At 46.1% G+C, this 12,070-nt stretch overlaps 2 protein-coding genes across 4 annotated transcripts; both read left to right on the forward strand.

Annotated features, from left to right (window-relative positions):
• The first annotated feature begins 948 nt into the window (after positions 1 to 948).
• Positions 949 to 4,835, forward strand: cdk5rap3 (CDK5 regulatory subunit associated protein 3). Its single transcript, XM_003961082.3, has 14 exons — positions 949 to 1,110; positions 1,344 to 1,389; positions 1,520 to 1,651; positions 1,766 to 1,866; positions 1,976 to 2,024; positions 2,233 to 2,411; positions 2,554 to 2,690; positions 2,818 to 2,962; positions 3,081 to 3,188; positions 3,395 to 3,476; positions 3,614 to 3,702; positions 4,047 to 4,252; positions 4,332 to 4,503; positions 4,703 to 4,835. Exons 1-14 carry the CDS (start codon positions 1,105 to 1,107, stop codon positions 4,766 to 4,768), a joined length of 1,518 nt encoding a protein of 505 aa, XP_003961131.1. The 5' UTR covers positions 949 to 1,104; the 3' UTR covers positions 4,769 to 4,835.
• nfe2l1b (nfe2 like bZIP transcription factor 1b) lies at positions 4,703 to 11,942 on the forward strand. Of its 3 annotated transcripts, none has more exons than XM_029838540.1 (7): positions 4,703 to 4,831; positions 6,336 to 6,446; positions 6,582 to 7,141; positions 7,600 to 7,821; positions 8,079 to 8,168; positions 8,276 to 8,428; positions 8,669 to 11,942. In XM_029838540.1, the coding sequence occupies exons 2-7, from the start codon at positions 6,383 to 6,385 to the stop codon at positions 10,046 to 10,048; spliced, it is 2,469 nt and encodes an 822-aa protein (XP_029694400.1). In that variant the 5' UTR covers positions 4,703 to 4,831; positions 6,336 to 6,382; the 3' UTR covers positions 10,049 to 11,942. The 3 variants fall into 3 exon arrangements, with proteins under 3 accessions (XP_029694400.1, XP_011610381.1, XP_003961130.2); XM_011612079.2 differs by lacking the exon at positions 4,703 to 4,831 and adding an exon at positions 4,914 to 5,336 and having other exon boundaries at positions 7,633 to 7,821; XM_003961081.3 differs by lacking the exon at positions 4,703 to 4,831 and adding an exon at positions 4,916 to 5,336.
• Positions 11,943 to 12,070: the final 128 nt, after the last annotated feature.

A 12,070-nucleotide genomic window follows, 5' to 3' on the forward strand; every position in this document is an offset into this window, starting at 1 on the left:
TGAGATGTTTGGGTCGGAGTTAATGTGAACGGGAGGGGCGTGCAGCATTCCACAGGAGCAAATCAATTTCTATCTGCCCAGTTTCAATGTTTGATATTTCCTCCCTCTTGCTACACAACCCCAGGACAATACTCAAGGGACAAGGAGATCCGAGAGAGCAGGTGAATGAGGTGAATGCCCCTGATTTGCATGTGTTGTGTAACCTCCCAGCTTGTGACGGGACGCATGCTTTGCAAGTTTGGTTGCCATTCAAATAACCCGAAATTAGGACACTGGCACCATGTCTAGCCAGTGTTTGAGCATTCTTTATTCTGTCCTGTCATATTTGTGTACACAGTCAAGGCTTTACCATGTCAGAAACTAAGAAAGATTTGGAAATAATTCAATAATAACTTCATGGAGATAATAACATGATGAGCTTCAGTGAAATTTAGATATATTTATATAACAAAAGGATGCGACAGAAAAATATGACCACCTTAAAGAAAATAGCTTAGGTATAATTAAAAATAATTAATGAGATAAAATGTAGCACAACAATAAAACTTGGGTCTGGAGAAAACCTGTTTACTTAATTTACACTGCTTTTTAAAATGTAAAAAAAATTGCAAAAGTTTAAAGCGGTGCTTGTTTCACCTCCCTTTATCTTCTTTGCATTGCTATGGTTGTAAAACATAGGATTTTGAATGTTTCAGGTAGGAATTAATAAAAACAAAATCCAACATAATTTTAAAATGGAAAAGGTTGCAATTTAGTCTGGTTCCGCCCCTAAAAATGTAAAAATATCGACTAACTCGTCTCTCTGACTGCACACGATCTTAAAGGTTGGACACCGCCCCCTATCGACTGAACGTAATTCTACATCCGACCTGAAGTTCGCGTTCTACCAATCAGCGATCAGTTCTAGTATGGCGACATTTTATTGGCTCCATCCTTCCGGTAAGACAGCATTGACGCTTTTCATTGGTCCTTCCTCTTCTAACGTGTCATAAACAGTGGAATACGGATGATCTGATCAGTCTTGGATCTGAACCTTAAAAAATACCATGTGATGAATCTGTAGACTCTGCTGAAGGTTTCTTGTTGCTTTTAAAGTTAAGCGAGATGGATGTAAGTTGAAATCTATTCTTTGAAATGTTTGGAAAGGGTCTGCTAGCTAGTGTTAGCCTGTTAGCTGCCATGCAGTAAAAGTCCAGTTTACAGGAAAATCTGATTCTGAAATAATAAACAGGGAAATTAAAGCTAAGGTACCCTTGTGTGTAGCTGTAAAAGGAATACAATTATTAGCAACTGGCCAGTTAGTGCGACGAAAATATAATAATAGTTTTGTCTCACTTCAACAGAATATTCAAAATCTTCCAATCGACATACAGACCAGTAAGCTTTTGGGTAAGTAATCCATGTAAGTCAAATATTTCATCAAATATCCGTCCAGTTCCTTCATTTGAGTGCAACAGATGTTCTCTAGCAATGGTTTCCAGCCCACAGGTGTTAATAGTGAGTTGCTTTGTGTCTGCAGACTGGCTGGTGGATCGACGCCACTGTAATTTGAAATGGCAGAATGCAGTTAAAAATATCAGAGAGAAGATCAATGCTGCCATCCAGGACATGCCAGAGAATGAAGAGATCAAGCAGCTCCTCTCGGGCTCCTGTAGGTCCTTTACAAGCTCCTTTATTATAACATGTATTGTAACATAATTGTTTTGCTTGTCCCACATTTCATGACAGCTTCCCAAGTGTGTTTATGTAATTGTTTTATTAACAGACATTCACTACTTCCACTGCTTGAGAATTGTAGAGATCCTAAAGGGCACTGAATCCTCCTCCAAGAACATCTTTGGCAGATACTCCTCTCAGAGGATGAAGGTGACGGGTTTCTCACAGCAAAATAAATCAAAAATCACAAGTCATATCATCAATATTCTTCTGTCATAGATTTCTGATTTTTGAGCTTTGTTCTCTGTAATTGTTACAGGATTGGCAAGACATTGTGTCCCTTTATGAGACAGACAATGTCTATTTAGGTGAGTATGAAATAGAAACAAAAGAAAGCAACACTCCATTTAAAAAAAAAAAAAAAAAAAGACACCAAAGCTATGACATGTAAATTCTGGCAACTACAATCTGCTGCTGTATTTTCTGCATTATTATTCTTTTTTTACATTAATGTGAAGTTCCTATATGTGCATCTATCTTCAGAAAAATCACTGAATTGTGTTTTTTTTTTAAAAGCGGAGTTGGCGAGTTTGCTGATTCGTAACGTGACCTACGAAGGTCCAGCTCTGAGGAGGCAGCTGGCTAAAGTTCAGCAGCTGCAACAGGAGCTGAGCAGACGGGAAGTTGAGTGTCAGAGCTCAGCAGCATCCATGAGGGAACGCTACTATGCTGCCTGCAAACAGTACGGCATCACTGTGAGTACATGGACATCAGCGGCAGAGAGCACCACAACCTGCACTGAGAATGTGAACTGTTCTGATCTCTTTCTTGGCTGGATGGACAGAAATGGTTCCTCCACAGAGCATCGGTCTGAACGTCATTCATTCTATTTCATAGGGAGACAACGTGACTCGGGAGATTCAGGCTCTGGTCAAAGACTTGCCTGTGGTTCTAGAAGGAGTTGGAAAAGATGCAATGAAGTTAGAAAAGCAAATCCAACTTTATTCTGCTTTCACAGAGTTTGTCTGTGGATGGTGAGTGACGCTGTCTGTAGCTTTTATCGACCTCTCTGCCTTCAGAAGCTCTAACAAACTGAAAAACAGCTTCACCTATGTAGTTTCGTCTGAAGCAATAACAACATGGCACGTATGTGTTGTGTAGGTCTGAAGGAGTCCTGCCCCTGCTAACATTCGTCCAGAAGAGAGGAAACACAACGTTTTATGAGTGGAGAACAGGGAAAACACCCACAGTTGTTGAGAAGCCAGTTGTTGAGGAGGCACCTGCTGATGCCATCACAGAGGACACGGTGGGTTGGATCATCACAAGAAACCAACCAACCAGTTGTCTTCAGGATACAGAAAAAGCTCAAATGTATTAGTGCGTCTATTCACCACTTAATACTCTTGTATTGTCTTATCAATCAGATTGACTGGGGTGACTTTGGCAAAAGCTCTGGGTCTCAAGATACTGCTTCAGCTATTAAAGTGGAGGATGAAATTGACTGGGGCATCAGTCTGGAACCTGCCACGGAGGTAAAGGCCACTCCGATTTGGTTTATACATTGTGTTTCCCATCCCTTTTCTACTTTTGATAAACAAACGAACAAATGTAGAAGTGACCCATTCAGTTGGGTCTATTTTTTAAAAGTCGAACACAATGACAGATTAAAAACCAATCCAATCATTTCACTCAAAGGTTAATAGCACAAACAGAGCGATAACTGTGTCTCTTTGCACAGGACGCCAGCATCACCGGTATCGACTGGGGAGACAGTGAAGCACCTCCAGATAAAATTGAGATTGTAGATGCAGGCACAGACTGTAAGTGTGTTTGTGTGTGTGTGTTTTGTTTTGTTTTTTGTTGGTTTTTTTTAACATATTTTGCTTCACAAACGATCAGATGCCCATATTTTTAAAAATAATGAATCTAATGTAAAATCACCTGTGTCTTTTCATAGGTCCCGAGGGTGTAGCGAAGGGTGAGGATGCTTTAACTATGCTGGAGAATCCTCAGTCTCGCAGCCAGTTCATCGATGAGCTCACGGAGGTAAAAACGTTATGCATAACCTGCATCATTACCCTTCTGTAACTGACATGTTATTCTCGACCAGAAAGACTGTTTTCACTGCCCCCGTGTGGTCACATCTAGTCAATACAGGCGTCGCTAGTCACCGTACCTAGTAGTTAAGATAGTTTCTGTAACATTTGTTTTATAATGCTGTGTGCTGCCTTTTTGATAACGGTAGGAAAACAAGAAGACTACTTTATAAGCGTACAGTTGTTGATAATGTGCCGTTAAAAATGCATTAGATGATATTGTGGATGGTGGATTAGATGATCTTTCGGATTTGTCCTAAACACGTGGCACTGTTTTTCTCTGTATTCGGGCAGCTGGAAGCTTTCCTAACTCAGCGTTTGAGTGAGATGGGACAGGAGGAAGATGTTGTAGCTATGAGCCAGTTCCAGCTGGCCCCTCCAATCATCCTCAGCCAGTCCTGCAAAAAAATTCAGGAGATGCTGTCAGAAGTACAAGGTCTTCTTGGTCGACTCACCACACATCAAATGCAGCAACTCTTTATGATCCAGGCCTCGCCACGGTATTCTGATCAAAATATTCTCCTTGCATATACACATATTTCAAAATGCACTGAACTGAAACATATACGTGTTGTATAGGTATGTTGAACGTGTGTCAGATGCGCTGAGACAGAAGATGAAACAGGCAGACATTCTGGTACTTAAAGGCACCAGGATGGTGGAGAAGAGGCAGGAAGCCCTGGAGGAGCAGGCCAGGCTGGAGCCTCGTATTGACCTGCTGGCAGGATGCACCCGGGAACTCCAGAAACTGGTAAAGAATTAATTAGTTTTATACTGTACAGCGCTTCGTGTATAAGTTCATATAGTGTAAAGGGAAATTTTTATGCATATTTCCCGATATTATGATTATCTAGTGTGTGTAATGCATTACAATTGTAAGGTATATGCATGGCATCATTTAGTGATAATCAGTACACATCATTAATGCTTTTGAATGCCTCTTTTTGCAGATTGAAGTGGACATTTCAAAGCGATACAACAAAAGACCTGTCAACCTTATGGGGGTTAATGTCTAATGAAGAGCTCTTAAGTTTAACACAGAATTTTGTCAGCATTTCCTTGGAGGAATAAAAACAAAGGTATTTAATTTTCGACGTGCGTTTTTACTGTCTGGTATTTTAATAATGTGACAAACACCTGGATTTGCACGTCACAATCTGACAATAACCTGTTTTATATGTAGTTTCCTTGGAGATGCTGTGATTTAGTGACAGTATGCTAACACTATGAGTTATTTACAGGGAAACACGCACAAATCTGAGGTGACGCAAAACAAATTTATTGAAACTTTGAGCGTGTTGGACCCGTTTGTATCATATTACCGGGAGGGGGTTTTTGGTCAGCTGATGAAAGCTTGCCACTAGAATGTTCTACGCATGCTCACTGTGAAAGCGTGTTTTGGTGTCAAGCGGTGCTGCTATGCTAGCCGGGCCAGCTAGCAATTTTGCAAGTCATGGTGGGGAAAGGCAGGATAATGATATATCGGGCAACACTTTGGCTCTTTTACTGACACGGAGCTCGCGTTCAATTTTTGGATAGCCCTGGACAGGAAGGGCAGAAGATATAAGTGCAGATTATTAACGCGTAAGTATGAAATCGTCCTGTTTTTAATTTAATACGCAAGCCGAAACGTGGATGAAAGTGGTGTGTGGGATGAGCTAACGATGCCATAGACGTCAGATGATGTATGATATTCTCAAGGTAATTGCACAATAAAACGGCACGTTTAACTGTAACAGATACTTTTCAAAGTATCGTCTTAACAGGGGCCAACTAGCTTCAGCTCTTAGCATAGCCTTCGATTCCCAGTAGTAGTTTAGCATTTTCTCTCGACCCAACTCACGCCTTATTTCTATTGGCTCTGGACGGCTGGAGTCATATGTCGTCACTGCTCTTGAGCGCCGTGAATGGCTGCCTGACCTGTCAATCATCTTTTCACCACTTGTTGCTAGGGAGATTGTTTGATGTTAGCCATAGCGGAAGTAGAGTCCTACAACCCAAATACAAGCACCTGTCACTTTTTAGGGTAAACACGGATACCAAAGTAACTTGCTAATGTGGCCCAAGACGAATGCCCGCTACTTCCTGTCACCTAATCAGGCGTTTAGACATATCCGACAGCCGTAGTGAGCAAAAAGTCAATATAGCTAACAGCTAATGTCAGAAGGATGAAGATAGGCGCAGCTGTGCGAGAGCAGGGAGGGACCCTGCCCGCTACCTAACGCTGTCGTTGGTACGTGTTCTCGCCAGCCCAGTAAGCGATCTCGTCTTGCTCGTTCACCTTCAGCAGCACCCGCATGAAGAACTTGTCCTGACAAGGGTGGGGTGATGCGCACAGCTCCGGGTTCTTCATCTCTGGGCTGCTGTCTTTCCAGCAGCGGTGCCTCCCGACATCACTTCACAGCTCTGGGGAGGATGGAGGGGTTGGTCTGGGCTCGTCCTGATTTATTCTCCTGCTCGTTTGGTGCAAATTTAGTTGGGTAGATCTTGTTTAGCAAAAGGCTGAAGACGTTGTAACACTTTGTTGATGATCTGGTATTGATTGGACTGCAGGAATAAGCTGTCGTTTTTCATGTTTGCCAGGCTTGGGAGGATTCAAACCTAATGAAGAATAAAGCTTTTAACGCTGGATGGACTCTCCAAGCGGACACCCGACCCCAGCTCTCACATGCGACTTAAGTATCCAAAATCCTGGTGAAGACCCTTTCTCCTCTATATTTGTTAGCTTATTTTCTTGACATTGATACATGAAAAGATCCTGATTCAAGGTAGCTGCCCCCCCCCCCTTTTGTTTATTTTTTTACGTTCACCCTTTGTTTCTTTGTAAAGAAATGCTTTACCTGAAAAAGTACTTCACAGAGGGCCTGATTCAGTTCACCATCCTTCTGAGTCTCATTGGGGTGCGAGTGGACGTTGACTCATATCTAAACAATCAGCTGCCCCCACTGAGAGAGATCATCCTGGGCCCCAGCTCAGCCTACACCCAAACACAGTTTCATAACTTACGCAACACGCTGGACGGCTATGGCATCCATCCAAAAAGTGTGGACCTCGATCATTTCTTTGCAACGCGACGGTTGCTGAACCAGGTCCGCCAGCTGGATCGCCTGTCCGTGCCGAGTACCGAGCTCAACACCTGGCTAGTGCACCGTGACTCTGAAACTGTGGTATCCACGAGTAGCCAGTCCAGCCCCAGCATCCCCCTGGATAATGGGGCCGGCCTAGAGGACGTTAACAACCCTGACGCTACCCTGGCCATGAGGGGAGGAAGCGGCGCACCTGAATCTACGTACAACCTGAACAGCACGGACAGCAGCCTGGGAGCTGTGGCCCCAGAAGGCAACGAGGAGCAGGGCAGCAGAGGTGGCAACGATGACCTTACCAAGGAGGTAACTCGTTCCCACCTTTACCCTGCAAACAGAAGGGCAGCTTCTGTTGTTCCTGTTTGGAATCGACTGCTCCTGTTTGTTTGTTTGTTTGTTTGGTTTGTTTTGGAAAGGAAATGAAACTAGAGAATGATATTTGCACATGATGGTGTGATGTCAGGAAGCTAAAGACGACACAAAGATATTTCTGTGCTGTAATGAACCAAGACGTCTTTCTGGTCACGTGACAGTCTCCGTGTCCAAGTGTTTTATCATCTGACCTCACGATGTGCCACTCCCCCCCCTGTAAAGTAGACATACAGCTTTCTCTTCCCAACATCCAATAAATAAACCCCAAATGATAGCTTTGTTCAGATATGCATGACTCACACTTGCTTTGATTAATGCAGTCCAAGCGGTGGTTACAGTAACTTCTCTTCTGCACAGGACCATTTTTCAATGGTTGCTATATGCTTTTGTAGGACATTGACTTGATTGACATCCTGTGGCGACAGGACATTGACCTCGGAGCAGGAAGAGAAGTGTTCAACTACAGCAACCGTCAGAAGGAGAATGAGGGGGAGAAGCCCAGCCCATGTCAAAGCAAAGACAGGAATGAGGAACAGGAGAGCTGGAGGAACGGAGTAAATCTGCAGACGGCTCAGCCCGTGGATGGAGAGACGGGAGAGAGCATTCCAGAACAGGTCTGTGGCCGCGGCTTATCATCTGCGAGTTTTCCATCATGAATAAAAGAATTCAAACTGATAAAGGAAATATGACCAAAAAAGGTGACCCTGTTTTTTATGTGGTTTGTATTTGCCTGAGGTCTTTAAAGGGCAAAAAAAAAGAAAAGCCAGGGACGGGATTAAAAACCTATTTCTTTTCACTCCGCCGGTGAATGGGAGAGCAGGTGTCAGGGCTTTGTCTTGAGGCCTGAGGTGACGCTGTTTCTTTTACCCAGCTCCCAGGTATTGGCTCACAGACGTCACTGTCCCTGCAAGAGTGTCTACGACTTTTGGAGGCTACTTTCCCATTTGGAGAAGAATCTGAGGTGAGAAGAACTGTTCGGCTTGGCTGTACCAGCAGTGTTGACCAAGCAAGAACTTGTGCACTCTTCTACTTCCACCATTATTGGGATTCTGTGTGGTTTTTCATCAGTTTCGAGCCCCGGGTGTCAACCCTGAAATAAGTGCCAATGAAGAAGCTCCGTCCACATCTCAGGGCCTTTCTTTGGCACCACAGCTGGTTCCTGAACCACAGTTAGACTTGGAGCAACAGTGGCAAGACATCATGGCCATCATGGAGCTGCAGGTACGTTGTGTTTTCAATCAGACACCTTCTGGAGTGTTTTTCCTGATGGAGAATGGTGCTAGGATCAGTAGAGTGACCTCACGTGGTGCTTTGAAAAGGAAGAGAAGGACGTAAAAATAGCTCGTGCTGCTGTATGACGTTGTTGCGGCCATTATGACCAGGCAAACCATCGCCTCTGTCCTTATATTATCCCTGTTGAAACGAATCTTTTCCTTTCTAAAACCATCTTTCTATTGGAAGGCAATGGAAGTAAACAGTACATCCCCCAACGCCACCCCCAACACTGTCAACAGCACCGATGGAACATCTGAATCCAACACGCCTGGAAACTTTGAACTTTCTACTGGTGCAACACCAGTCAACCAGGATGTCAGCCTTCACCAGGCCTCCCTCCCCAGCTGCAGCCAGGACTTCCCCCAGATGTTCAGCCCCCAGCTAGGCTCTGTCACCACCACCCCCAGAACCCTGATGCCCAGGATTTCCTCCAGCAACTCCAGCAACATCAACTCCACTTTTGGAACCACTAACCTGACGGGGCTCTTTCTCCCGTCGCCAATTAACAGTTCGGCCACCAACTTAACGTCCACGCCGATCCTGCCGGACCCGTTCAGCACCCTCCTGGAAGAGTCCATGCTCGACGAGATCAGCTTACTGGACCTAGCCATGGAGGAGGGCTTCAGCCAGGCTCAGGCTTCTCAGTTGGAGGATGAGCTCGACTCGGATTCTGGTCTTTCGCTGGACTCCAGCCACAGCCCGGCCTCTCCGAGCAGTTCCGAGACCTCCTGTTCTTCTGCGGCTTCTTCGTCCTCGACATCTGCCACCTTCTCCGAGGAGGGCGCGGTGGGCTACAGCACTGATTCCGAGGTGGCCACCGCGGAGACGGAGGAGGGAGCCGTCGGGGGCCACCAGCCTGGGTACAGCAAGCTCTGCCGCATGAGCTATCAGGACCCCTCCCAGTTCCACGGCCTCCCTCAGCTCGATGACATCAGCCACAATCACACTTACAACCTGCCGCTTTCCTCCGCGTTCTCCGAGCATCCGGACCTCCCCGTTCCCTCTGGGAAGAAGACGGCCCGAGAGAAACAGCACTCCAAGCTTCAGCCTCACGCGGACCTCCTCGACAAGCACGCCAGCCGGGACGAGCGCCGAGCCCGCGCCATGAAGATCCCTTTCTCCAACGACAAGATCATCAACCTGCCCGTGGAAGAGTTCAACGAGCTTCTGGCGAAGCACCACCTGAGCGAAGCCCAGCTGGCCCTCATCCGCGACATCCGCAGGCGCGGCAAGAACAAGCTGGCGGCCCAGAACTGCCGCAAGCGCAAGCTGGACACCATCATAAAGCTGGAGCAGGGCGTCCAGGAGTTGCGGCGCGACAAGGCCCGTCTGCTGAAGGAGAAGATGGAGTTCATCCGTTCCATCCGGCAGACCAAACAGAAGATGCAGAGCCTGTACCAGGAGGTGTTCACTCAGCTCCGGGACGAGGAGGGCCGGCCCTATCCTCCCAGCGAGTACTCCCTCCAGTACAGCGCCGACGGCAGCGTGCTGATCATGCCGCGCAGCATGGCGGCGGCCGAGCAGAACCGAAAGCCTGAGAAGAAACAAAAGGACAAAAAGAAGTGAGGGGCGGGGCTATTGTTAATCCTATAACTATTGCTAAATCCGTAAGAGAGATGCAAGAGAGGTGTCCTTTTTTTCCTTTAAGAAGATTCTGGTGAGTAGAAAACGGCGTTATTGACTGCTCTTCCTGCATCAGTTTCTCCCTTTTCCTTCTGGTCCTGCATTATTTTCCCAGAAACACCTTTGAAGCAGAAGTAGCTCAACATTTTCAGTACTGTCATGTCATTATATAGACAGGGGAAACGATAAGCAAGGAGAGGAGGGAGATAAAAGGACACGATGTGAGCTATTAGAAAAAATTTTAGCAGCTCTTGATCCTTTTTGCGCCATACCACTGAGGACGGAGACGATTCGTAGCGGGAAAAAGGCCCAAAATCACCGAGTGGGAGAGAGAGAACTGCCGCCGAGAATGTTTGGAGCACCTATGCACTGAAGGCTTTCAAGGACTATCAGATCACATCCCATTCTAGAGACTTTAAGGGGTTTTCATAGTCACCTAACTTGCATATCTTTTGAAAAGGACTGGTCGAGAGTTGGGTTACCAAAGGTAAAAGGAAGTCTGTTTAAGGTGCCGTTAACAGCCATACTAACCGGAGGTTGTGGTGGCGGTGAGGATGGCGCCATTGGGAAAACATCTGAACGCTGCACTTTAATCCTGTAGGGTTGGACGGGGAAACTCTGGATGTTTGAGTCAGGTTTCATTTAGGATCAAATGGCCCTCGGACGATCGGGTTTGAGATAACGCAGGTCGAGTGGAGGAGTCGGAGGAGTCGGAGGCTGAGTGTTGCTGGGCCGCCCGCTGCTAAAAGGGGGCCTGGAAGTGACGTCCCGAAAGGGGGAGCGGACGGGTGTTTAAACGAGGAGGCACACTGCATCGCTAAATGTACCGACCTTCTTCTAAATTATGCATAGCACTGTAATTTGTCTTTAAAAAGGCTTGGCTATCTGCAATTTGCTGTGTCTCTGGCTGTTTCTTTGCTGCAGAGTCAGATGCAGGAGCTCTAATTAACCGTTCATAATCTGTAGTATAAGCAAGGGTATAGATCTCACCACATCAGCTGTCTGTCCACGTCCGCACCGTGTTTCCTCTGTTTGGAAGCTTCACACAGCCAGTAATCATTACAATAATGGAGGATTCCGCCAGGACCGGGAGCTCCGGGAACCACCCGGTCGCCCCCTTTACGCCTGGTTTTAAGGTGACAACCCTCCACACCCATATTTAAAACGACTGCATCCACACGTCTCCGCTCGTCTTTCCTCCCTCCCTTCGTTGCTTTCCTTCCTGTGGCACACGGAGGAGAAGACGTGTGTTGTTTTGGTTCGGGGAAGAGGAGGACGGCGTGGAAGTGGGCGTGCAGATCCCGTCAGACGCGCGCGCTCCGACGCCGGGCGTAAAGGAGGCCTTGGCTGGTCCACAGTTCCACTCTAGATGTTTGCTTCTGAAGGAGCGCGCCTGGCAACAGGGAGTTTTAACTGCTGTAAAACTGAGGTTCAACTGGCTTTACTGGGAGTCCTGTGTTTTTGTGTGCTGGTAACAAAGTGAGCCTCGTTGTGACACAACTTGAAGTTAGCGGGATGCCCGACATGTGACGTGTGTGTTGTGGCCACTTTGAATAGAAATGCCTTTATTTCCTGGTTCTCCTCACCCTCACGTTCAACCTTTTTTTTTCTTGAGAGCTGGAGCAACCGCGTTCTCAAAGTAGAAGTGCTATTACTCGTCTGTCGTGGTGGAGGTTCGTCGGCTCGCAGTCCAACGTTTGAAAACTTTAAGAAATTTAAAAAAAGAAAAAAAAAAAGAAGGTTGCAGCAGCGACAGCTGTCATGTTTAAATATGGTAACAGCAGAACAAGTGATGTCCAAAATAAAGAAAAGTTCTCATTCTGTGGCATAATTCAGGCATGAAACTGGTCGACCCTCACTTCCAAGCGCCACACCAACTGTTTAGGACTGCTAACTTAGTGCACTTTTTTTTGTCTGTCTCATGTAAATATTTTCTTGTTTGTGTTCCGTCACGACTTTCTGTAG

Source organism: Takifugu rubripes, chromosome 1, assembly GCF_901000725.2.
Source record: "Takifugu rubripes chromosome 1, fTakRub1.2, whole genome shotgun sequence".
Lineage (NCBI taxonomy): Eukaryota > Metazoa > Chordata > Actinopteri > Tetraodontiformes > Tetraodontidae > Takifugu > Takifugu rubripes.